This window comes from Amborella trichopoda, chromosome 7 (assembly GCF_054954075.1).
Source record: "Amborella trichopoda isolate Santa Cruz 75 chromosome 7, AtrichopodaSantaCruz75HAP2 v2.0, whole genome shotgun sequence".
NCBI classification, from domain to species: domain Eukaryota; kingdom Viridiplantae; phylum Streptophyta; class Magnoliopsida; order Amborellales; family Amborellaceae; genus Amborella; species Amborella trichopoda.
Window position 1 is genome coordinate 13,209,796 of NC_142342.1, and position 27,992 is coordinate 13,237,787.

General features: G+C 36.7%; 1 protein-coding gene across 1 annotated transcript; it reads right to left on the bottom strand.

The window, feature by feature from the left end:
- Window positions 1–623: 623 nt before the first annotated feature.
- Window positions 624–27,992, bottom strand: LOC18428601 (beta-adaptin-like protein C). The gene is made up of 15 exons (XM_006837916.4): window positions 27,736–27,992; window positions 22,978–23,175; window positions 18,546–18,659; window positions 18,203–18,453; window positions 9,627–9,762; window positions 6,949–7,128; window positions 6,762–6,854; window positions 5,979–6,190; window positions 5,795–5,858; window positions 5,460–5,639; window positions 4,279–4,371; window positions 3,798–4,201; window positions 3,082–3,271; window positions 2,780–2,983; window positions 624–1,182 (listed from the first exon to the last, which is right to left on the bottom strand). The coding sequence occupies exons 1-15, from the start codon at window positions 27,820–27,822 to the stop codon at window positions 886–888; spliced, it is 2,703 nt and encodes a 900-aa protein (XP_006837979.1). The 5' UTR covers window positions 27,823–27,992; the 3' UTR covers window positions 624–885.

Genomic DNA, 27,992 nt, shown 5'->3' on the forward strand with positions numbered 1-27,992 from the left:
TGGTATGCACTATTAATGAGCAATTGCCATTCAAAAACCAATACATGGAACGCTCCCTTGATCCAAAGTGTAAAGAATGAATCAAGGGTATTCCAAATGACTGGCTCCGATAATGATAAATTGCACAGGTCAGATGGAAGGTGATTTGAGTTCTCAGTATGATAAATTGCAACTACCCCAAAAAAACAAAAGAAAAGAATAAGAAAGAAAAAACGATGATAAATTGCACAACATGGTGGTCCGTGCAAGCAAACATGCCCTCCTTCAATTGCTTTCCTCCTTTTCTTTAGCTTGCCTGCTGCAATCTTTCCGTCGTATTTTCTCTTTCATTTCATTAATCAGATATTCTTATGTTAGATTTTTATCCTTCTTTGTTAAGATCAACAGTAAGATCGAAACCTCATTCCGTCGTATTTTCTCTTTCATTTCATTAATCAGATATTCTTATGTTAGATTTTTATCCTTCTTTGTTAAGATCAACAGTAAGATCGAAACCTCATTCATTGTGCTGCAACACCTTAACCCTTTAGCCATGAGCCAGAATCATAGCATGTCTAAAGGTTCTTGCAACGCCATCAATATGATCACATACAGAAGAAAGAGCGAGCTAGCGACACTAATAATGATACAATGAAAACCTTCATGCCGAACTAAAGCAATTCAACGGACAAGGATACAATGGTAACCTTCAAACCAAACTCAAAAATTTCTTCGAGATCTTTCGCAACAAATTTCAACTCAAAATCTTTCGAGCTGGCGCTGGGCAAGCAAAGATTAACAAAAAACCTTCCAGGCTGTTTGGACCAAGAAGCAAAGCAGACTACACAAAAGGCACAATAGTGTGAGTAACACATGCTACAAAAGCATGTTACTTGGAAGATCGCATCACTTGAGAAGGGCTTCCATGGCTTCAAAGAAGAGAGGGGCCATCTCAGGGTTGGGTGTCTTGATTGCGCATTTTACTCCAGGGATCCCAGCAGTGGTGGTAAGCTCAATAAGGAAGGGGATGTTGCCAGGGATCTTGGTAGAGAGATAGAGAACCTCTTGATTGGCGTGCCTGCGTTTTGCGATGAAAAACAGGTTGGAAGCAGCAAGTTTATCAAGAGTGACATCGACATTGTTGATCAAAGAAGCTGTCAGCTCTTTCACAATCTCATTTGAATCTGGCAGTGATTTCCATGTCTGCATATACCAGAACAATAAAATAAATAAAACAAATGCATTCAGATGGGAGTAACTTTCAAAACACTTCTCTCCAGAGGCTATGAACATCTTTTTTGGTTGCCGCAGAAAGATTAAATTTTTCAATCAGGGGAAGAGACTTTGCAGTAGGGAAAGTGTGCTTAATTCCGAGTTCCACAGAAAACGCATATACCTTAAGGCATCATGATAACGGAGAGAATAAGATCACAGTAAGACATGACCGTAGTTTTGGTTTTAATTATCTATCCATCACCATTCATCATTGCATTGCATGATGCTGACCAAAAGGCTTAAGGTGACAGAACCCTAGGATTATAGCATGATTTCCCTTTTATAATATTATCATCTTTTAGGATGTTAAATTTAACCTTTATCACCCACCCATACGTTCTCAAGGTTAGTGACTATGATGGAACATTCACATCAGAGACAGCAACAATATTTTGTTTAGCACCCAAATTAGAATATGCAGAGGCTTGGGAAAGTCCACATGCTTCGTTTGAGATTTCGAGGTTCAAAGTTTGAACGCTAGACTTCACCACAATTCTATGTATGAACAAGCTCATATAGTAGCAATGAGCCTGACATTTTGTGTAATTGATTTAACTAGCGTCATATTGCCATATCATCACGACATATCCTCAAGAGATCCTTTAACTATCCTCAGCTTGCTAATAAGCTGATAATCAAAGCGATCATCACTACCTTCTGCTCAACAACCCTTCAAAAGTTTCTGCAATGTAGCCATTTAGCAACCTAGTATGGATACCTCAAACAAGTATTTAAAACCTGGAATCAGGTTTTGGATCAGCCCTCCATTGAATAGATTTGGATAGCCAAGTTGGGTGATCCAGATCAGGAAAAAATTAAAAAAAAATTTGGGTGAAAATCAGGCGACTCCAGTGGCCATCAACCTGGATCCACCAACCACTAAACCTAGGTAAAACAGCACGATTCAGCTTCAACCCCCATTTATGTAAAGGAACAGCGATTTCCATAAATTGCTAAAAGGTCATTTCCAAGCTTCTAATCTCTGAACATAAGTGAGTGATAGTCGAACATAGCAACAGTTGCAAGGAATGCACCCTGAAAGCCAAATATTTTGGTCAAAGATCAAAAGCATAGAACAGAGCACACAAAGTACCAGAAGAAAAGCCCAACTTATCATAATAGTGAAATAACCCCTAAAGCTAATTAAAGCTAACTTCCTCCTGAAGTTGAAAAACCTCAAATACGCCTCCTCGAGAAGTGCAATTGTAATATCAGATTAACAGCTGGTTTTGAGCTTGCAAGAAATGACGTCGCAGAGTCAATTATCATGATTCTGTTCAGTTGCCAGGTCCTTTCTTTGCAATGTGCTCCATTATATAATTATCAGTCAAGAAACAAAACAACAAATACATCCTCAAGCGACTTGTGAGGAACATTTCAGTTTGTGCATCCAAACTATAAAGCCACAAATTTTTTGCATAACAAACAGAAGAAAATAAGAATTGAAGCTCAAAAAGAAGATAAGGCAGGCATATCACCAAAGAAGACAAGCAACCCAAGACTCTTAGGATTCGCATTCACTTACCTCAAGGAAATTTGCACGCTCCATTCTACCATCTTCAGTGAAAAATGGCTGCAATGATACTTTATCATTAAAATACCACACTGGCTGTTGCATGTTTTTTACTGCAACCTGCAAAAGTGAGCTTGGAGGCCCCGGAGAAATATTCTGGAACAACACCATTGGCAACAGAGTCCTTGCCGAAGCACCAGGTTGCAATTGTGGTACCTACCAAATTTAATGATTTACTGTGCTAAGCCCATACCACGATGGTAAATGCTAACCATAAAGAACTTGAAGAAGAATTCAGCATTAGAAAATAATACCTGCAGAGGTCCAGCTGCTGCAAGACCAAATGTATTTTTGTTGAACTGTATCATGAACCCATCAAGAGGAATTTGTGAATTGTTTTCAAACATTATACTGTAAAATATTTGACCATCACGTCTTGTAAGTTGGCCATTGATTTGTAAACCTTGACCAGAAGAGGATGGAAGTAAAACAGGCAATGGAGGTCTGCAGAAGCATAGCAACAAAGAAAATGAATAAGATGAAATCCAGTTTGTAGAACAAACTTCGTACCCTAGAACTCTTACTATAAGTTATTCAAAGATTAAAACTTTCCCAAGTACTATTTCTAAGATAAAAATGTTAAAAGGAGGCAAGGCATAGCATAGTAAAATGGAGTACTGGAAAATCGAAGTCCATTGGGTCATCCATCACCATGCATTAAAAAGTGATGGACAAAGATGATGAGTGGGACACACCACTGAAGTCTTATCTTAGCAGGTCTCATACTCCATCACCATCCATCATTTTAATGGATAACAACTACAGGTTTTCCACAATTCATCCATCACCATGCATTAAAAAGTGATGGACAAAGATGATGAGTGGGACACACCACTGAAGTCTTATCTTAGCAGGTCCCATACTCCATCACCATCCATCATTTTAATGGATGACAACTACAGGTTTTCCACAATTCATCAGATAACAGAATATTTTAGACTCAGGAGATTACACGGTCTCCAACCCTTACCCAGAAGCCACAGCAGGTTGATCAACAGGCACAAGTGCATTATCAAGACCTATCAGATCACCAAGCAAATCTGGCACAGGTGCTGGTGCAGGAGCAGGGGCTGCCGGTGCTCCCTCCCTTGTAGAAGCATATGGAACGTTACTTGAAACAGAGGGAGATGAACTATTGTCAACAGCATGAACGGATGATTCAGAGGACCCAGCATCAACCCCATCAAATTCTTCATCCTCTTCTGGTCTCTGGATAGACGTTTTAACACGGCTAACAAATGCATCAGGGGGTTTGTGGTACACCGATGCAAGTGTGGCAATGTTTGCAAGCAGCTCATCAAGAAGTGCAGGATCGAGTTGATTTGAATCGTCGCTGATCACCGGCTTCTCAGCTAAAACTACATCTTTGGCAGCCTGGAGTTCCATTAAGGTGATTCGTTAGTCATCCATTGTAAAGTGGTGGTACAGGGATGGCAATAGTCTAAGCATACCTCAGGATCTGTTGATAAAAGGCGCCAATAAATATATGCACGATCACGAAGATCTGGGTTGTCTGTCTCCAGAGTGGCATTGTTAAGCACAACCTGCATGTGAACAGGATGGATTGTGAGAGAGAGAGAGAGAGAGAGAGAGAAAGAGATCATAAATCAAAAAAAGAAGACGGGCAGTATGAGTGTGTGTCCAAGGCATGAGGAGGACAAAGAATGCAATGGTGAAGACATTAATGACAATCGTCAAGGAAAACATCAAAATTGACTTGATATAACTATTAAAATATTATCAATCAAATATTTCTTCCAGGTGAATATATTATCAATTGAATATTTTTTATATTGACTGTGAATCATGGATTTGTGGTGGATATGGCATTTTACATCATCATGATGACGATTGCAAAAAATTAAAATGAATGTGCAGAACTATTTAACTACTTAGTAGATCAATGGGAATGTCTAAGTCAGAGATCATTATATTTTCTTAAATATTCTATGTTTTTCACTTCTAACTTTATAATATTTTTCATAGCATTTTAATCATAATAAAACACTGAGGTTTCTATCAAAACTGCTAAAGCAATAATATGCAGTTTGTAGACCAAACAAGCAAAAAAGTAATTAAAGTACTGTATCTCAGAGTTGCATGGAAAGACTTTTTGTAATATTTTGTCATACAATATTGTGAACACTTGTAAGTGCTATTTTAGTAGCACAAAAAAAATTATAGGACCACCACAAACTCAAAGGGATCAATTAAGAATGAACAAAGAAGCACTGGACTCAAATGCAAAAACAAAGATTCACAAGAGCATTTGTCATCAATACAGCAGCTGAGGGCTATGGTTTACGAAGTGGCAATAACAAAATCCCGATCAAATAATTTAGAATAGCAGAGATCCATGTCATGAAGTGCTGACTGGATAAGTAGATTAGCCTAAAAAGTACATAAATGCAACAATATAATTGAGACCTCTGGAGGATCATGTCAATAAGCATTCTAAATCCTTTATAAGAAGCTCTATATCAACATACAATATACACACTAGAATTTGAAATAAAACCACAATGGAGAATAACTCACAGATGTGTTTAGAGATCTTTTTAGTATATACATCTCAGTGAACCACAGAGTAGTAGAATTATTATGAATTTAAGCACAAGGAGAAAGCTTAAACCTGAATCATCTGCTGTGGACCTTCAGTTGGCTTCTTGAGAAACAACTTGACAGTTGCTGTCAACAACTGAAGCTGGACAAGTGCTGGTTCCTCAGGGAAACTCTCTAGGAAGCTCTCAAGAAGTTCATCAGCATTGTCGATCCTTTCTGCATATTCACCAATTATCCAGATCATTGATGCCTGCAGAGATCATGTCATACAAATCAATATACAAGATTAAGAAAAAGGCCCTAAAAGGAAACTCATCCAAAGTTTGCATCATTTCATCCAAAGAATTAGAAAAAAGCAATTATTAATTAACAAGAAAAAGAAAAGAATCAGAAAACAGGAAGCACCTTCGCTTCTGGCTCATCTAATGTGTCTAAACTTTCACAAAGGGTTGCAATGATTGATTCATAACTGCAAAATGGCATATTGAATGTTTAAACATAGAAAGAGGAAATTAATCAATCTCCTTTTCGAAATGACAGGAAGACAATCCCTTAAGAAACCCAACCAGAAAAGAGATCAAGAACTCACGTGTTTGGGTACCGTCTGAAAATGTCCTTGATGACTATAATAGCCTCTTGCACAACATAGTTTACTTTGATCTTTATCAACTCAAGCAACACACTAATGCACCGTTCAGCTGCTCTTTCTAACTTTATTGCACAACGTCCAATAGCTCGGACAGCCTTTCTAACAAAATCTACATCTACTTCCGTGGCATATTCCTTGAACTCCAAAAGAACCTGCATAAGAACATCATCACCAAAGAATAACAAGAATCCCTATGATACAAAAATCCACTAATTTGTAACCAAAACTACCATTTGATCTAAGCAGGATATAAAAAACAATTCATGTTTATCTGATAATTGTCTTCACATGAAATACAAATGCTACTGCTTAAACCTGGCAAGAAGAAAACCAGCCAATAATGAAAGGTAGCAGAGAAATTTTAGTTGTGTCCATCAGTCAACTATCTGCTGACATGATTATAGGAGGTTCCAGAAGGGCTGAAATTAGAGGCACACCGGTATAGAATATACCTCATCCTCACAGAATAAATTTATAAACAACAAAATTCATGGTTATACACCAACAACAACAACTACTACTGAAGGTGGGGCTTCTTCATGGATACCTTCTGCCGAAGAATAAAATGTATTATCATCCAAAGTAGAAGAAAGGCATTTGCATAATGATAATACCTTAAAAAGGCATACTAAATATTCTAATAAAGGATATCACATCAGTAGGTACATCAGAGTTCAATTCACAACAATCTGAGCAGAAAGCCAGTCAGCTATGCTACAATACCTGGTCTATGTTCCGATCAGAAGCAAGCTTTATCATTATTTCCAATTTTTCCATTTTCACATATATTGGATCATTATACTTGCAAAAGAACACCTGCCATACAATGTTGCAGAAAACTCATTAAATTCATAAAACACCTAGAATTTGAAGAAATGTTTATTTAAATCAAGAAACAAACAAAAATCACCTTTATCTCATGTGCAAGTATTGTTGGTCGCCTTTGTACTATAAGATTAATGTTTCTTAATGCAACATATTGTATCTCGGGTTCAGCAGAAAGAAGTGTCACCAATGGAGGAGCCATCTTTTTGCAGAGATTGCGGACCACATCAGTGCTAGTGATCAGTTCCATTTGCATGAGGATCATCTGCAACAACAAAAGCCATTGGCGATATTTGTCAAGTGAGAGTGGAAGACTGTCGTAAGAGAGATCAATCAGAGGTCACCCTCAAAGCAAACATAGAACCATCCACAAATACAAACAAATTCAGAAGGATTAACACCTACCGCAGTCAATAATTCACAAAATACTTAATGCTGATAAATAACAGTCTGTCAGAAACATTTCTCTTAAAAATATGATTCGCTATTATAAATGGTTATGCTTATAGCTAAATGAGAAGATTTGGCTCCCTCTAAGCATTATGATCTGACAAGGTCTGATGAAGAAAACGCAAGCAGTTTCACTTATCAAGTGGATCTTCCCCAAAATATAAATGCAAGAAAACTGTAGGGTCTCATAAGTTCATATAAAAGGCCGTAAACAGAGATCCACAAGTGTCCATGTCATAGGAACTGTGATCCAATTTCCAAGCTGACACTTGCTATTCAAACCTCCAGTCCAGTACAAGTAAGACTCGTTTTGTGATCCTCCATCTGCAGTCTAGGGAGGCTGGCCATTGCCTTGCAAGGGTATTGGATGTTTTGAGCAAGTCAGATGATGCTCCATATGAACATAACCTGAAGATGGGGATCTTAAATGAGTAATCCTTCCCAACCATCAAATGGCACAAGAGAAGTTTGATAAATGAAAACGTGAACCATTCGACAGTAAAATGTCGTCCAGGCAAAGTCACATGAATAAAGAGAATGAATATCAAAAACAGGTGTTACAGTTATAACGGTTTCTTCTGAGTTTGGAAAAGGAAAAATCATGAGGGATTTGTCAAATGCTATTGGCACACCTAGGCCTCCCAATAAGGAGCTCTGAGGGCCTTTTAAGGAGAGTCACATCAAGCACAACTTGTACAAACTAGGAAATTGGGCTCATCATAAAAATGGGCACTTCAATGCAATAAGACAATAAGATCCCATGTTTACCAATTTCATCTGTGGGGGAATGACTCAGAAGAGGAAGAGCTTTTAGCTTGCATAGTGCAAAGCTCGACAAGCAGCAAAGCATTAAAACCCAGACTCAGCTCAGGGCTCAGACAGGTTCCACAGCAAGAAGACTGGCTGGTTGAACCCAGAAAGCCTCTAGATGTCTACCAAAAATTAATACTTACCCCAGATAGCATCTCAGCTTTACCAGACAAAAGGTAAGAAAAGCCAACCTATGCCCCCTATCCTCCAGCAGTAACAGCACCGGATCATAACCAGCCATGTTCCCTGAGCCATGCTAAGGAATCTAACTATGCCCCTCTGGTCATTGTAGATACTGACTCTCCATTGAGATCAGCCATGGGAAGCCCAGAACTGTAGCATCCTCGGATGACCACGATGAAGACTACAGTTTCTTAGTAGTCCCCATACACAGCAAGTAATCCCCATGGCCCATATCAACATAAAAGGCTATTAATTCACATACAGTCATAAACATAAAGACCATAAAAGTAAGGTATCATTAGCAGCCCAATTGGCCTAAAAGATAGTATAAAGGACTTCGTAGGGAACAATTTCCTGCAAACACGGCCTGTACATTCTTATGATCCCATAGAGGTATCCTCAAGTCCTCTTTCACTCTCTCAAGCCCCTCATTGTGGAGGACATCCACCATGGGCCTGTAAAGAGGCAACGTATCCAAAGAAGCAAACGATCATTAAAAATACTTTCATGCTAGGGTACAAGGAGTTCCTCTCCTATATTCATTCACTCAGAGTGAGCAAATTCAAGTTGCAAAGTCGTAATCTCAATGAAGGCGAGTTCTCTTCTTAATGCCGATACTTCTCCAACTTAACACTTACCTTCTTTCTTGGTTCTTCCTCTGTTAGTTATTTTTATTATGTACTTCGCAATACATCTTAGAAACCACTTAACTGAAGGATACTAGTCAATGTTACTTTAGAGAGAAAATAGATTCCCTGTGCACAGAAATGACACAAATGAATAAAGTAATGACAGTAGAACTTAAGAAAGTTAGAATGAACAGAACCCCGTGTCTAAACATAATGAATAAAATAGGGAAGTCTTGTTTGGACCAAGAAGAAAAGGTAAGATCCATGCGAGAGTGGTGAACTTCTCAGCCTTGTCTTACATGTTAGTAAAGCAGATTTATTTCCTTTATTCTACTTTTTTTTTTTTTTGCCAAATAAAGGAAGTAGATTCGAATTGTGCAAACACTTAAAGAAAATAATGAGATGTTGGAAGCCTGTCAAGCATCTCAATCTGATATTATTAGATTAAAATGCAATTCACAAAACTTGATATGAAGATATTATTAAAAAGTAATTTTTCTTTCTTGCTGTCTTGAAAGTATGATTAAACTTGATCAGATTAGTTGTTTCAGGGGGTGACTCAAGGTTATTTAAGTATTATACAATTCCGGAGTTTTGTTTTCTCATAACTATTGCACATGATAATCCTCATTGATTATCCTCATTGATTAAATCTATTTCAGAACAATAATTACACAGACTAGGAATTCACCTTGACAGCAGATAGTACAACTGCACAATTTGCATGTTGAAGACGTGGAGTAACCCGTTCCACAATATTTTCAGCGTCACGGGCATCAGATGCCTTGTATCTCGAAAGAGCATCCAATATGAAAACTTGACCCCATCTGTAGAACAGGAGATCTGGATCATGCTTCAGCTCATAGCAACCAAAAACCAACATTGCCAACAAAAAATAACATACAGTTAAAAAGTATTCAATAGGTCATGATTTCTCTATATGCTTTGCAATTAAATGTTTATTCTTGGTGTTGCATAAATTCCTTCTTGGTGTTGCATAAATTCCTTTGCAGGCATTTAAGTTGTTTCTGATCTGCAACTAAAAAATTCACACCATAATTAGAATAAAGAATTTAGATAATCAAGCTTAGATGGAATATAGGATAGGACTTATTAGAGGAAAAAAAACAAACCCACAAATTCACTATAAAGCTTTTATCATTAAAATATCATAAGTGACAAAACCAGTTCAAGCACACATCACAAGGAACAAACCAATGATAACAGTGTGCATCTTATAACAAATTAACAAAATGGCACATATAATGTAACCCATTTGGTCATTATCAGTCCCTAACCATGAGATCATTACTATCCCATCATTGGGATGGACATTGATCGAGAAGTGTGGGTGCCACAAAGATGTCATCTATTGAATTTCACGTCCTGCTCTCCCTCCATCACCCAATCCATCAATACTCCAAATGGTCATTCTTGTTAGAAAGGTGATGCAGGGAGAAAATATCAACCAGAATAATAAAAATAAAATAAGAAAAACGGTTGAGAGAATAAACCCTCTCTCAAGGTCTGCAAGGAACTTCACCCCAAAAACAAGGTCTGCAAGGGAATCCACCCCAAAAAGATCTTATCACAAGATCAACTTTATTCAACTCTCTCTGATCATTATCTGATCTTTTTACAATGAGGGACCTCTTCCTTTTTAAATAGGACCTCTTTCTCTAAATTTTACGAACTTTTCCCTATTTTCTCTCTCCTCCATATTTTCTCTCTTTCCCTATTTTCTCTCTCACTTTTTCTCTCTCCCAGTACCATCCTATTTCCCCATAAATCCATCCCTATCTAAATCTCCTATAAATCTCTAGGTAAATCTCCCAAATCCATCAAAACAGGAGATCTATATCCTTTGCCCGATATTAAAATCAATCATATCCCCAATCCTACTAAAACTCCTGCCCGACCTTATCGATGTGTACTTCCTAAAAAAACTCAAAAAATAATAAAATTACAATTTTGAATATTTCCCAATTTTTTTTGCGTCACTCTCCCCAGGTGGGTTGGGAGAAGCTCAACCTCGAGCTTGAATCCAATCACCCACTACTAATTGGTGATGTAATCCCACCATGCGCCTCGGCACCATTTCTTCAATTCCTTCATTAAGCCGATTCATCGAATGCTTCATACTTATCTCGAGTCAGAACATGGTGATTTCATACTCAATCTTGATTTCTCCTTCAAACTCATTTCGTTGGATTTCGAATACTGCATCACACATATCTTCTTCTTCATAATTGATTTTCAAAATTTCTTCTATTTCTTCACAATAGATATTCAAAATTTCTTGCACATCGGCGTCGCCTTGTGTATCGATACCTAACTCTTCATATTCTTCTTCCTCTTGTTCTAATCGTAATCTATGAAAGAAATCTCGTAGACCTTGTTCTACTACTTTGCTAATACGTTCTACTAGGTCTTCTTTGAGTCTCTCGAATCTTTGATCCAATCACTACCACCGTTGATTCATGTCACGAACTTTTTTTCGAACACCTTCCATAATTAGATCACATATCTCAAGGCTCTCCATATCAGCACAGATCTTAGAGCTCTGATACCAATTGATGCAGGGAGAAAATAACAACCAGAATAATAAAAATAAAAAAAGAAAAACGGTTGAGAGAATAAACCCTCTCTCAAGGTCTGCAAGGAAATCCACTCCAAAAATAAGGTCAACAAGGGAATCCACCCCAAAAACAAAGTCTGCAAGAAAATCCACCCCAAAAAGATCTTATCACAAGATCAATTTTATTCAACTCTCTCTAATCATTCTCTGATCTTTCTCTAATCTTTTAACTATGAGGGACCTCTTCCCTTTTAAATAGACTTTAAAACAAATAACTAAAAAGGACACCTCTCTCTAACTTTCACGAACTTTTCCTTATTTTCTCTCTCCTCCCTATTTTTTCTCTCATTTTTTCTCTCTCCCAACACCATCCTATTTCCCCATAAATCCATCCCTATCTAAATCTCTAGGTAAATCTCCCAAATCCATCACAATAGGAGATCTATATCCTTTGCCCAATATTAAAATCAACCATATCCCCAATCCTACTAAAACTCCCGCCCGACCTTATCTATGCGCACTTCCTAAAAAACTCAAAAAATAATAAAATAACAATTTTGAATTTTTCCCAATATTTATCTGCATCAAAGGCTATATGGATCATGTTACATATTTTCTCAATAAAAATTTTCATAAATTAATAGGTACGAGAGTCCCCCGGACAAGGTCTAATTCAACTGCAAATTAAAAAACATGAAGCACTATGCCAAAAAGCCTGCCCAGGCACCTAAGCAAGATGGGACCTAGACATCTCACCTACGGCAAAGCAGACCAACCCTAAGCTAGCGCCTTAGCTGAGGCGCATGTCGTAAGCTGCCCATAGCCCGAGGGGGGATAATACCCTCTAGCCATGATCATTTCCATCTTTTCCTCCATATTAAGAAAAGAATTGCTCATGGCCCGAGGGGGTATAATGGCCCTCTATACATGAGCATTTTCATCTTTTCCTCCATATTACGAAAGAAGGGGCAGAACTGGGGTGTTCCTCGACAAGGAGGGGGGGGGAGAGAGTTGGGGTGTGTTTAAGATATTTGGGGGCATTACAAAGTGCCCCCACCTTTCAAGATTGAAGAAAGGAAGTATATTTGAGAAATCAAATCAGTCCAAATTTTTCTTATTCATTCTTTGTGAAATATCAAAAGAGGTTATAAGAGGAAATTTTGGGTGATGAAAGCTTAGGATTCATCCAAGACATGGAGGATCGGAGATCAAATGAAGGAATAAGAGTCATTTTTAATTAAATTTCCATTTATTTGAGATCTTTCAAGACGTCTTCTTCTAGTTCTTATAGGAGAGGGGATCTAGGTTAGAAATATGGTTATTGCCTACATAAGAATGATCCAAATATAGTTTGTTGCAATCATTGTGAACAAGATACAAACGAGGGTATTAATAAAATCAAAAACTGTCTTGTCAATAATAGTGGGATGTTGCCCCATGCAAGAGTTTGACAAATATTAGGAAGGAGATAAAAGAATTTTTCGATGCTGGAAAAAAGGAAAAGGTGTCAAAGAACGCAAGCATGACAGATTTGGAAGTCGAGATTATTACGCTTGGTGATGAAAAATACAGAAAACAAGACTGGAGTTGGTTCCTCTTGAGGTAGTAAAACAGGATCAACTGCGTTTAAGAAGCACCACTTGAAGGGGCCTATGCATGTCCTTTTTCCCCTTGCCCCATGACCACAGAAAATGATTGGGGGGAAGCAAACAAGTGTAAGGAGGAAGATTGAGGACAGGTAAGTCAATATATTGCTCGGTGGATGTATTAGGTGGGCTTTGCTTCCAATGGTGCTCACTCACCTAAAAAGCTTCCATACAATGTTGGAGGCCATTGGCCAATATGATCCAAGGCTGAATAGCCCAACCCCCTTAAAAGATTAGGGAGACACTATTCAAAAAAGAGGTATAGTTCACAAAGAAGTACCTCAAGACCCATAGGCATGTGTGGGTGCAATATGATGACAGATTCATGGAGTGGTAGTACAAGCAGGAATTTTAATGAATTCTCCTCTATAATTATAAACGTTTCTAAGGTCTACTGATATTTTTGCTAATGCTTACGATGGACACTATATCTACTTTTTTCTGGTTGACAAGGGTATTGGGGAGGTTAAGAGAAGTATGTTATATAGATAATCCGTTACCAAAATGGCTGCAACCAATGTCTGCTGCTAATTTGTTGCACCAAAAGCAGCATTGCATTTTTTTGGACGCCATGTGCAGCACGCTGCATAGACCTCATGTTTGAGGCCCTTGGTGACATGCAAAGGTAAAGGGGACACTTGATAAAGCTCAGGTCATTGAGTGTGTTTATCTACAATCAAAGCCTTATCGTAGCATGATGCAGAAGTTCACTGAGAAGAGGGAGATGCTGAGGCAAAGGTTACGAGATTTGCACTCTTTCCTAACTCTACAAAGTATTCTGGATTGGAGAAACAAATTGCAAGCTGTGTTCACCTCAGAGGATTGGCCTAAATATATGCGGTACAAGCAAACTCATTGGAAAAGGGTGCATGATATTGTCTTGTTAGTCTTTTTGAAGTGGAGCAGTATACTAACTTGTGGTATTCTGGAGCTTGGTCAAACTATAGTTCCGTGCGGGTAGTGAGGTGGAGCCAGCATAGGTTATATACATGATGCATTAGAGGGAACCAAGAGAAAATTAGCTGAGGCCCAGGGTAATGATGAGAGCATGTATAGCCCAATATGGGAGATTGCAAACAAAGTGAGATTAGCAGCTTCACCATTTGAGCCCAAAATTTTTTTATACAGACCTGGATATTTAGAGAAAGCATGCAATTACGGACAAGGCTCTTATGATGATGATGATGATGATGATGATGATTCAATTATGGATAAGCTTTATTGAATGTGTTCAGAGGCTCGACCCTGATAAGGATATCCAAGATAAGATATCTCCTAAAGGGGTGATGTTATGCAAGGGCGCATTAAGATTTTTCAGTAAGGAAATGCCTGTGAGACTAAGACTAAATTCGGATCCAAGAGAACTTTCTAATTCGTCTGTTTCTGAAGTTTTGGAGCCTTAGTAACTCATAAATTTTATGCATTATACTACATGTAATTTCAGTATTCGTAGCTTCATAAGGTATATATTTGATTTTTTTTTCTAATTAAAAAAAAAATTTTTGAGGAAAAATATTTTAATTAAAAACATGAAGTTATAATTTTAAAGAATGGAGAGTAATGTTGGTCCAACATGGGAGTAGCGCCCGGCCATCCAGCATATTCAACTTGACATGTAGCTCAGCCAGTTGAGTGAGCAATTAGATTCATTTAAGATGGAAACTAGCAAAATATATAATGTGCGTAGTTGAGTGTGCAATTAGATTAATTTGAGATGGAAACTTGCAAAATATATAATGTGCAAGCTTTCTATATTTCCCCTAATGTATGGTAGACTGGTAGTTCTATACTTCCCCTTATCTAGCCATCAGATCTGAATGAACGGCTAAGATGGATCCAATTACAATATCACGCCTCTACACCATTTTATTCTAATGTTTTTTTCTGCAAAACATTTTGACACCAAATTTTGGGCGTCTACTCCTCTCTTAAACTCACCTGTAAAAAATATAAAAACAATTCCCAATAGAATAAAATGACCAAAATACCCCTGAAAGTTTCAGGTTTATTTTACTTATTTTATTTTATTGGAAATATTTTTTTATATTTTGTTTAGGATAACCTCATTGAGATGATAGCACGTACCAAATTTCATATTCATATGTTTTGTAGAATAAAAATTAAAAATAAAATACTCTGAGGCGTCAGATTTAGATCAAACTATCAATGGCTTATTTGATCTAAATTGGACGGCTGGATGGAGGAGAAGTATATAAGTTCTATACAATAGGGGAAGTATCGAAACCTTTCCCATAGATAATATGCCATATTCATTCATTAAATATTTATTCCTTCATTTTGCAAGATACAAGTTACAAATGTATGATTATAACTTAATTAAGTTCATTGTATAACTGTAATTGTCTAAAATCTTGCTCTGCATTTACCCATAGGTGCATAAAAAGAAAAGGAATAGGCTTAAGCAAAAGACACAGATGATGTGTGTCAATCTAGTATAATCAGAGGCTTAAGGAGACGAGAATGATCCTGTTGTTATGAAGGACATAAATAAGGACATTGTTTGGCCTTGATCTGGGAGCAGAAAAGGCCTTCCCTATAGAGGGTTTGACCTAAGATATAGTTAAGGAGGATTTGGGACTTGCTTCCGACCCTAGAATGCCTACTAGACCAATGATTAGGCCTGGTGCAAAGAGGTGGAATGACATTGTCAAAAAGGAGGAGGAGGACAACAACGACAATTCAAAGAGACTGAGGATGGTAATTTTGTTGGAGGAGATGACTCTAGGATGATGGCATGCAATCAGATGGAGGTGGTAGGTTGAGGGTGGTGAAGAAAATGACGATTAAAAATGACTCACTTCATTTCATTTTGTTTATAATTTGTTGCGTGTTGTTTTCTACATATTTTGGACTTGTGCTTATGTAATTGAGTAACAGCAGTTTATGGACTAGGACATGGAGCAATCAGTAGTACGGCAATCCTACTATCTTTGTGGTTGTTATGTGTGAAAGGTGATACAACATTCCCCGAACTACTGCTAAACTTTCAATTTTTCCTATCAAACAAGTTTTAGTGTTCAATTGTTTATAAATATTTAATTACATGTCAAACATTATAATAATAAATTATATACATATAAACACGCAAGAGCATATTCTTTACATTATATATGAGTGTGTATGGAAAAAACCACAATAGGTTGTCACCTAAAATGAATAACAATTTTCGTCATATGCTTCCAGCCATCAGATTTTGATTAGATGATCGAGCGTGCAGAATTTGATTTTTAATCGTTTATCTACGAATGGTATCGAGCTGAATTTTGGTTGTGTACTTTAATAACATCAAGCACTAGAATAAAATATAAAACAAATATTTCCAAAAGTATAAAATGACCAATATACACCCAAAATATTTCAGAGCAACCTCAGTCAGTATAAAATTTTGGAAATATCTGTCTTATATTTTTTTCTGGTGTTCCAATCAAGTCACTCTCTCCATCAAATTTCAACTCAATCTGGTTCGTAAAAAGATAAAATAATAGTAATATGCACTCTCGACATTCGATCAAGATCTGATCATTGCAAGCATAAACAAAATTACCACTCATTGGAAGTGACACCTATCGGGGGGGGGGTGTGTGTGTGTGTGTGTGTGTGTGTGTGTGTGTGTGTGTGTGTGTGTAAGGTGAAAACATAAACCTTGAAGATAGAAGAGAAATTGAATGCAGTTGCAGATCAGCACAAGCATGCATTTGTAGACACCATGATACCAGCTAATGTAATTCCAGTAAATGATACAAATACGATGATTATATAGCTTTTCCAAAGGACAAAATGGTTTATCAAAGAAATACAAACATAATGCTTTACGGCCTGAGCCTATTTAATGATAGCAGAGTTGACCCATTTCACTTCAATAAACATTTTGTTGTGGTCAGTCAAGTCCTCGACGTATTTTGTGTAGCTTAGATGATATTGGATCTTGGATATCTTGGGAAAGACTTGGTTTATGTTTAAAACCACAAAGTATAAAAAAGTCAGAAGCCATAGCAAAAAAAAAGTCAGAAGCCATAGAAATAAATGTATAAACCTTTTTACCATAGGTAGATCCAGTGTTTAAAAACACGGATTAGTGGGGTGGATCGTCCACCCACCAATCCTGGTTCGACTTGGCCAGATCGATAATCTGGATCGGCGATCTGGCAAAGGTTAAAAAAAATAAAAATAAAAATAAAAAAAATAATACAATATAAGATGTGACGTACATCTTTCTCATAACAAGGTCCAATTGGCTTCTTGGTTACATAGTGTGGTTCTTTGCACAAGGTTTGTGGATCAAAACAGCTCATGGGCATTTATTTTATTTTGAATTCCTTAAGAGCACTATTTATTTTCCTAAAAATAGACAACATTTTGGATTGTAAAGTGAGAGAATGCGCTTGAGTGGGCTCAAACCTCTGCCCTGAAGCCCAGAAACCGTACATGCTAGCCAACAAAACTACTCGAGTTTCTTGAATTAAAATAGACACATAATATTATATATACTCAAAAATTGCCAATTCCATCCAAGAACCAGATTGTTCTCCAAAGATTACCGATCCCTATCAGCGGTTTCCAATCCGGACCAGCGATTTTTAAAACATTGAGTAGATCAAAATGACAGTTCCTAGATACTCCACGACTTCAATCTATTGAAAAAGAGCATTTTCTGTCTTCTACTAAAGCACAGTATGACAATAATAATTTGACCCCCTAAAGTAGGAAGGGCTAATGCCGAATTTATCTCATATGATGATCAAATCATCCAACTAATAGCACGGAAGAAGAGAGGAATAACTCATTATCTGAGGATAAAGTGAACACACTCTTCTTGAAGGGACTGGGAGATATTATATTTTGTCGCATTCTAACTTTGCATTCTTATTATATCCCTATATCATGCAACATGTGCATATTCTATCTCATGCATAGAAATCAGCTGGGGATATCTCAATTGTTCATTTGTAGCATATTCATTGAAAACAAATTGCTAGTAATGTCACAAAGAAAAGAAAAAGAAATGATTCATCAGAAACTCACTCAGTGCACTCGTTTAAAGCAGTTAAGAGCTTTGAAAGGGTGTGGCTGGTGATTTCAAAGATCGGTCTGCAACTATTTTCTTGAATCTCTGCAAGTGCAGCCACAGCATTTGCTACCACCATCGGGTTACTATCGGAGATCAAATCCTTGAGAGTATCTAGGAAACCCCTGTCTTCCACTAGCTCAGCATTTATATCATACAGTTTCGCAACACATATTGATGCTGTCTTCCGAACATAAGGATCATCATCCTGTCGATATTTATAAGCCAGGAAAAGTTCACTAAATCAAATTAACATTGATGAAAAACCAACTGATATATGGTAAGATGGCAACAGGGCACCTTAAGACATCTTTGAAGAGGGTCACATAAATATTCAGTGATTTTATCAACACGAATGCATCCCATTGTTCGTACAGCTAAAGCACGGATTAATGGATTTGGGTCTTGCGAATCCTGCAAAAGTAATTAGAAGATAAAAATCACATAGGTGCCCACAAAACTATTTCTTCCATTCAACCCCAACAGATAAATGAATGCTTCTCAAACTATAAATGCATTTTCATATCTTTAAAGAAGATAAACACTAAGTATTCTCTAAAAGCATGATACGTATTAGCACCCCAAGATTTCAAACTAAGTTACTCAGATACCTGTAAATGCTCAACATACTAGCATGGACATACACTGATACCCATACTGGGTACTTCTAGGATACCTTGTGCGTCATGAACAAAATAATATAAGCGATAAAATATTACATAACAGAAGCATAACGTGTCAGTTATGAGTTAAAATAATGATATCTATAATAAAACATGGATATATTATTAATATAATATCTTTTTTTTCAGAGAAAAGGTTCACTATAATATTAATATGATATCAATAATAAAAAAATAAATATAATATTAAATATAATAAATATAAATATATACAATCTATTGTTAAGCTATATACTATTTGGGGTCGGCTACACGAATCCTATTCCACCATTTTGCTCTATCAACCATACCCTCAATGAGGCCATAAGTCCCAATATCTTTTCTCACCAACCATGTCCCTTTGGGCCCACCTCTTGCCCTTTTTTAGTCCTCAACTTGAATCAACTCGCACCTCCTAACAGATATTATACTGAGTCGACGCTGCACATGCCCAACCCATCTAAGTCTACTTTCTCTCATCTTATCGTCTTTTGGAGCCTCACTTAAGTTCTCTTGAATATATCCATTTTGAATTCTACTCCTTATTTTGTCACTCATGCATCTCAACATCCTCATCTCAACTACAATTATACAATGGGTATGTTGTTCTTGACCGCAAAACATTCCGCCCCATAAAGCAAAGCTGATCTCACAGCCATTCTATAGAACTTCCCTTTCAGCTTCATTGGTAATGCAGCGATATAAAACTCCAATTGGACATCTTCACTTCGTCCACCCATCTCTAATTTTATGTGTGATATCTTCCTCAATTTCTCCATTTTCCTAGATTATCGACCCAAGATATTGAAAGTGTGCTCTTTTCTTGTATTTTTGGGTTGTCAATCTTAATTGCTTCCTCGTCTCTACTCCTATTATTACTAAACTTGCATTCCACATACTTTGTCTCGGTCCTGCTAATTTTAAAACCTTTATATTTGAGAGCATCCCTCCAAAGTTCTAACATTGTGTTGACGCCGCTTTGGATCTCCTCGATCAAAACTATGTCATCCAGAATAACATAGACCACTATACCTCACCTTGTAAGTGCCTAGTTAAGTCATCCATAATTAACACAAAGAGGTATGGGCTCAACAGTGACCCCTGGTGTAAACCTATTGTCACTGAAAACTCACTCGTCCCTCCACTAGTTGTTCGCACACTAATTAGCACTCCCTTGTACTAACCAAGTCAATATAGTATCTGAAGACTCCTTTTTTTTCCAATACCCACCAAATTAAATATTGAGGTACTCTATTATAAGCATTCTCTAAATCAATAACTACCATGTGGAGGTGCTTGTCCTTCGCCCTAAACTTCTCAATGAATTGCCTAAGCAGGAAAATAGCATCAATTGTTGACCTCCCTAGCATAAAACCAATGTAACTTTCTGATACATACGTTTCATGCCTTAGTCGCTGCTCAATCACACTCTCCCATAGCTTCATAGTTTGGCTCATTAATTATATGCTATATATTATAATTTTATGTTTACTACAGAAGCTTCTTATATATATCTCACAATGTGTCAGATAGGACACTTTTCTAAAGTATTTATCCTAAAATTTAGGAAAGCCGAGTCATCCCTGCTCCCATACCATTGTCAATATATGTAGCTGAGTGTCTTAGATAATGTGAATATTCAACCAAGCCCATCTTTTGTTTGGAATAAGAGAAGATCCCATTTAAGTGAACACCACTTAGTTTCCCATCAAATTCACCTTTCTATTGTCAATATTTCTGAATTTTTTTCTAGAGTAAATATTACATGTAGATATTTTGATCTTCATTTGGTGTCGTCACAATAGGGTAACAATACTAATACCAGATAGTCAGAGGATACTTGTATATAAAATGAGAATTATAAAAACATAATATAAATAAAATCCAAAAATATGCATTATGGTATGAGATAAACATTTTGAAATATCATCATCAGAATTATAAAAACATAATATAAATAAAATTCAAAAATATGCATTATGGTATGAGATGAACATTTTGAAATATCATCATCATCATTCGACCGTTATCCCAACAACATTTTAAATATAAATATGAACCTTTTAAAGGAAAAATGACCGTAAATGATTGTGGCATATGCATAAGAGATGCAAGTGCTCTAAAATCTCCCAACAACATATTTAAATGAACCTTTTAAAGGAAACATGACCCCTAAATGATTGTGGCATATGCATAAGAGATGCAGATGCTCTAAAAAATCATAAAAGGTGCTACTGCATGAGGTACAAATGCATTAGATGCAGTACTCCATTGTGTGCCACGTAATCAAGATGAGAAGAGGGAAAAAAGCCTTTCCAAATAGAATGCAAATAACCGCTTATCAGCGGCATTTTGCAGGACTTTTCTAATGCAAACAGGATGTGGCAAACGATATCCAGCTTACTGCCAACATAGTGACACCTAAACCGGGCTAGAATGAGTTGATGGATCTTTCCAAAGAAAGCTGCAATTTTGCCAAAATGCACTCCTTAGTAAACTGTTTTACATCATCATGTCTAATCCCTATCATGAATAGTAAAATGAACAGTATTCCAGATCAAATGTAATTACAGATAAAATCAGTAATTATTAGACAATTTCCAAATTCAGAAAGCACCTCAGAATTTAAAGCTTATAATTTGTACATGCTAAGGGTAAAATGGTCATAATTAAATGTCAATGTTTTAGGAAACTTCTTGTCATTGCAAAGCTTTATGCGCCTACATTTTCTCTTTTTTGGAGCATAATTACCATGATTGGGATTGAATGAGATCTAGAATCGGGACCAGAACCATGGGATCGTGACAAGCAAGAAGCTCCTTATAGTCAGAATTGAAGTCCGAAAACCTTGAAATCGAGTATCTTGACCCCAATATGTGGGGAGCTCGATTCAAACTTCATAGGATATAAATTATAAAGGACTGAGCCCCGTCTAGTTTAAAATTGAGATCCCTGAGAGCACTTAACTAGTACAGCAGTATCTTACTATACTATACAACACTGCATACTGCTATACTACAGCATACTATAAAACTATATTGTACTATACTGTACTATATGCAACTATATTTAAATTTACTATATACAGCTATGTAATATATCCCACAGTAACTGTACTATATAGTATATTACTATTACACCATGCCATACTGCTAGACTATATTATACTGCTATACTTTACTACTATGCCATACCACACTGCCACACAATATACTATAATGCTAGGGAATCTAGATCCCTTGTAACTCAAGATCTCAACCCCTAAGATGAAGGAGTGAGATTCCAAAATTTAAAAATCACAAAGGAGCAAGAGTCTCTTCCTTTTAGAGCAAAAACGAGATTCCAGAGAGGAATCAACCCCTTGGATGGAAGATCCCAGTGACTATGTCTTGGAGCACGTACAAGGCTTTCTTAAGAGCTATAGGCACTGATTGATATTTTTCCCAAGTTAGTCAATGAATGAAATGAGGTATAACACAATTAATGGACTGCAGCATAGTTATTCTCTTTTTTTTTGGTTAATCGAAGCCCACATCATACCTGGTTGCTAAAAGACTCTTGTCACAATGGACGCCAACAAAATCCAAGAATGAAAGAAGAATGAGGCTTCAACACAGGTTATGTAAAGCAGTGATAATGATTTACTACAAAAGCAATAATCTCAAATTGCAGCACACATACCAATATAACATTCCAGAAGAGAGACTCTTTACTGATTTTTGTCACATTTCCCCAAAAAATGTGCTTTATAAATCTCAAATATTTCAGCCCTAAAAAAGGTCACAAATTTCTTCAGGTAGACCACAGAGATAACATATTATTTTAGAATCTAACAAAATGCAACCCCATATTATGAGAGCCCATAATGTAACATGCCAAAGAGAATTACAAAACAATCTCTGTTATCTAACCAGCAAAACCATGCATCACTCGCAAATTTACAATATACAGCATATAAATCACTACAGATGAGCACAAACAGCCACTAGGTTTCCCAAAACATTCATCAGATAAACTATTTTTCATGTAATTGCATTCAAAATAGAGATGGCAGCAAATCATAGACGTACCTTAACAAATGTATTTACAGCCAATATAGCAAGATCTGGCTGGCTTTTTGCATAGTTTATAAGATACAAATAAACGAGCTTCTTCAACTCCAGATTCTCCGTTTGCATGCAATTCACAACATCAGTAAACAATGATGAAACATCCTTGCCAACAGTCATTGCAGCAATCACCTTCTTGACGGCATCCTTCTTCTTATCCTAAAGGAACGATATAAAAAGCAAGAATCTCATAATTAGTGTGTTTTCTATGATTTTATTTGAGCTGGACTTTGTAAATAGAAATTCAGTACAATAAAACAATAGAAAAACATAGAAGTTTGAGTGTGTAATCTTTGATTTTATGACCACTTCAATGATAATTTCTTTTCAATAACTTCGTCCTTTTATTGCTGAAATTCGGATGATACAGAATTGCTTATGTGAACCCACTGTTGGGCATTTGCAAAATTCTAATTCGCAGACAAATTTTATAATGCCTCAGAGATAGAAAACGCACACCGTTCTGCTTCAGGGAACTAGTTCCCAACAATGAAAGAGCCATGATACTAATTCCAAAACAATCATCATAACATACAAGTAACACACGTTACCTATGAGCTAGAGCTTCAAGAGGTCTAGATGATACTGTGCTACAGAGTTCTCATATAAAGGATTAAGTTTTTGTGACAATCAATTGTACATTACCTTGTCAATCAAATAATGTGTGTTCGTATGTTTAACGATAATTTCCCAACACATAATGGAAAGATTAACTCAATGATAGTCAAAACATGCTTAACAAAAAGACAAGAGCCTTTACACATATGAAACATTTAGAAATAAAAAAATACAGGATACATAGCAGGGTAATAATGCATGTCAAATGCATCATATACTTTCGTATTAATACAAACTTCACTGATGGAAAGAGAAACAACATAAGGCTCTCAATCAAGAGGATCAAATTCATCTCATACATACAAGGTCGAATAAAAATCCCAAATTTAGATGAAAACTTGAAACATCACCCACTTTACTAGGCTCCTAGTGAACATCTAAAAACTCCAAAAGAAAATCTCAAATGAACAATACTGTTATTCCACCTAAACTATGCGACTTGCCTAAAACAATAACCAAATGGACAGCATTAAGGGATTCCCCCCTGAAAATTAGAGATAGATACAAAGAGAGCCATAAATCTTGATAACATGGTGAATTAGTCGAGTCTCCGGACATGGAACCATGACTCCAGAGGGAGCTCAAAACAATGAACATGAATGCAAAACTAGCTTCTGCAAATTGGCTCTAAAGCCACCTTTAAAATTAGGTTCCACAAAGCCTTCGAGCACAAAAGAATGGACCTCCTTAGCTCGAGAGTGAAAGGCACAACACTGATAGGTAAAAGTCCAGCACCTTGCAATAACAACCATGAATGCCCTGAACCAGAGAAAGGACCATCTCCCAAAGTGTGGCAGCATGGAAGGTCTTTCCCATTGCCTCCGTATATTCACACAAATACTACATAAAGTCAATGATACCTAAAAAGTTAATATGATTCCACGAATTCCAGAAAATCATTGTCCCGTGATGGAAGAAAATGGTACCATTTCCCCAAGTGTGGTAGCATAGAAGATCATGTTTTCCAAGCCTCCAAATTCATAGGCATACTAAGTTGCCAACAATATCAATTTGATGAGCTAGAGTAGCCAACATCATATTCGGAATTTCCAGAGTGCAGATGACCCACCCAATTAAGAGCAGTGTTCAGTGATCTCTTTCAAACAACCATGATTTCCAGGGGCCCACTTAAACTACAGTGTGTTTCTTTTTCTAGTAAAAACAGTTGGTATGTTTTCCATAATCATCCAGATTTAATGATTGTATTTAATTACATTCTAACTATAAGTTGCCATCCAGGTGATTTTCTTTGAACAAACTGGCATGATATATTTAATTACACAAAGTAAAGAACTTGTAGAGTAATATCGGCATTGTACATCATGTCACCAAAAGAGTGATCAAATAATTTGCTTTTTTTTTTTTGGAAAATTGTAAGAGTGATGAAATATTATAGATTGTAGAACTCAAGGTTGTAAACTACAGCTAACAGCATGTCTTCCCAAGTTTTTCTGTCAATTCTCAACTCAGAAATTTACAATTTACATGTCAAAACTTCTGTGTTGTTCAAATTTTTGTCAGTCACTTGCGGCGACTCTATGAAGCTGACCCCAATTAGTTTGGAAAGGCTTCGATGATGATGATGACTTGCAACTCCGCCAACTTCTTTAATCATTCAGTAGGATCATAAATGGAAACAAAATAATCAGCTTTTCAGCCAAATTTTAGATATCAATGACAAACTGTGTAACTCTCTGATAATTTGATGTGAAACAATTCGAGTTAGTATCTCTCAAATTCATGATAAATAAAGAAACAGCAACACCATAATCCAGTGTTTATAGAACCATAATGGATCAGCTGGTCCAACATTTGAATGTGGATGAGGTCCAAGATCAGTCCCAGTCCTTACAAAATTTGGAGAAGCACAGAAGTCGCTAGTCCTAACCAATGTTTCATGGCCACAGCATGCAACTGCTTTTGCCATTCCTATTTTCGGTCATTTCAGCAACTTGTATTTGAAAAATATTTGTAAACCCAACATCTCCTTCAAGTTATTCAGGATGTTTAAAATTTAAAAGTTAAAACCCCTCTCTCAGAGAAAAGCCATCCCTAAATTGTAACAGTACAACCCCAAATCCTAGTTATTGCCAAACCCATGGAAACTCTTAGGGGGAGGTTTTACATGCTTCTCACATGTACAGTACCATGCTAAACCTTTATTTTTGCATGAAAAAATATTAAAAAGTGAGACCTTGGGGACATTGGGGTTTTGTGCATAAAAAAGTATGCATCGTATCCTCACATAAGTTCTTCCACCACTCTGATTAAATCAAAGAAGATATCCCATTAATTCCAACTATGAACATCCACAGCTCATGATGGTTATGCCTTGAACTCCAAAAAACATATTAATGTTGAACTGGTCATAGAAAACTCTAGCGTGAGTAGGAAATAATTTTCACTGGGCAAATGGATGAAAAGATCAGAGAAGTTGCAACCTAATTAACATTTTGTTAGCCAACCTGAGGGCATAGTCTTCTTGAAATTCTTAGATGCAACCTGGTTATACAAATTATTAACCCATTATTTAAACTTTCTGGTGATGTATTTACTTAGGTGGTACACACATGACAATAAAAGGGTTGAGAGGGTCAAATGATGGAAGACCTCATATGTCTTCTTAACAACTAAATGGGAAAGCATATCCATGGTAGATAACAAGTTAAACCTGTGTTACCTGCCATTACAAGGTTTGCAAAAACCTAAAAGTTGCAATGCGTTTTTTTTTTTTTTAATGTTGACAAAGGTTGTGAAGCCTAATTAAGCCAAATTCTGAGTTAAGATCAATTTTTCCCTCTGGCATTTGGCTTGAATCAGTTTGGTTAACTAATAAAACTAGCAGAACCATGACAAATTCCTTTCTCACTTAACAATTCCAAATGTCTTCACACAATTGATTAAACGGTCTACACACCTTACTAGAGTTTCTAGATGATGGATACTTACAGGCCAATAACAGGCAACATCTATATAGGAATGGATGGGCAAAGAAGGACATAAGAATGGACCATAACCAAAACAAAAACAAAAAAGAAGAAAAAAAGAAAGAAAGTTATCAAAAGCACACCATCCATTGGAAGATAGCAATAAAAGATTGGAAACATAACTCCATCCTATATGCGACAGCTAGTTTAGCTCTCGTTCTAATAACACAGCAAACATACCCAAACTCCCTTGAAAGCTTGAAGCTTATCATATAGAGAAATTGAGCTTAAACCAACACCTCCACATATACTTAACTAAGCATTCAAAATGTATACACAACAAACAAAATCAAGTTAAAAAATAAAAAAATCACAGAAATCAAAATATATCATAAGCTGGGAATTTTGAAGTGAAGACAAATTCCCCAATTATGTATGAGAAATCAAATAATCAAAGAGATCATCACTACGCTTTAACCGAGGATTGATGTACTAGATGCTCTAGGCCAGTGAAAAATATTCTCCTACCTATCACAGACAACCAATTAATCCATCAGCCCACGATCCAGCCCTCAAATTCAACAAAAGTCTGGAACAAGAGTCAAGTTCCCGTAAGAGAACCATGGCTACAATTAGGAATCGAGAAATCAGGGATCAAATTGATCCCTGCTAAAATCAGCGACCTTACAAATTCGGAACATCCAAAAGTTAACGTCAACAGACTCTTGACAACCAAATAAACAAGCAAAAACTAATTAATCAATTATCATCAACATAGATTATAGATACACATTAAAATCCAAGAGGTTCCAAAAATTAAGAGAAAGAATACAATAAGACAACAATGGATCAGCTTCAAGAATTCAAAATCAACAGATCTAGCAAAAGGGCTCCCGTAGTAATATTCGAGAAAACTAGTTTAGTAGTATCATCACATTTATGCACCACAAGTTAACGTGCAAAGGTCACCTGCACCTTACTTTTTGAGGATAAAAAACAAAGCGTGATAAGAGGTAAACCACACAGATCCAAGATTAAAGAGACCCAATTGATTGAGGTAGAGAGGGAGAGAGAGAGTAAACAGAAGGGGAATTGAGACAGAAAATAAGTACCAGATCCAAGATGAAAGAGACCTAATTTCTCAAGAGAGACAGAGAGAGTGTGGAGTCCGTACCTTATACTGGGAATTGAGCTCGTCTTTGAGTTCGGGGATCTCCCCCTTCTTAGTGGTGGAGAAATACTTGGAGTCGTGCCCGCTCATGTTTGACCTGCTTTGCGCCTGCAACTATGGCCGCAAGAGCAGAGCAAATGGAAAGCAGAGAGAGAGAAATGAAGGGAGATGGATAGAGAGAGGGGCGGGGGAGCTTCTCGCAAGAGGGAGAAGCAGAACGAATATGTACTCTTCACCCCCTCAACACGAATGACCATTTC

Excerpts from the sequence above, each read along its gene's own strand:
- LOC18428601 (XM_006837916.4), bottom strand. The coding sequence starts at position 27,822 with ATGAGCGGGCACGACTCCAAGTATTTCTCCACCACTAAGAAGGGGGAG. Across the intron at positions 5,640-5,794 it reads TAGATGAGCCAGAAGCGAAG|GCATCAATGATCTGGATAAT; the intron begins GTGCTTCCTGTT and ends TGATCTCTGCAG. Across the intron at positions 4,202-4,278 it reads TTTTATCAACAGATCCTGAG|GCTGCCAAAGATGTAGTTTT; the intron begins GTATGCTTAGAC and ends ATGGAACTCCAG.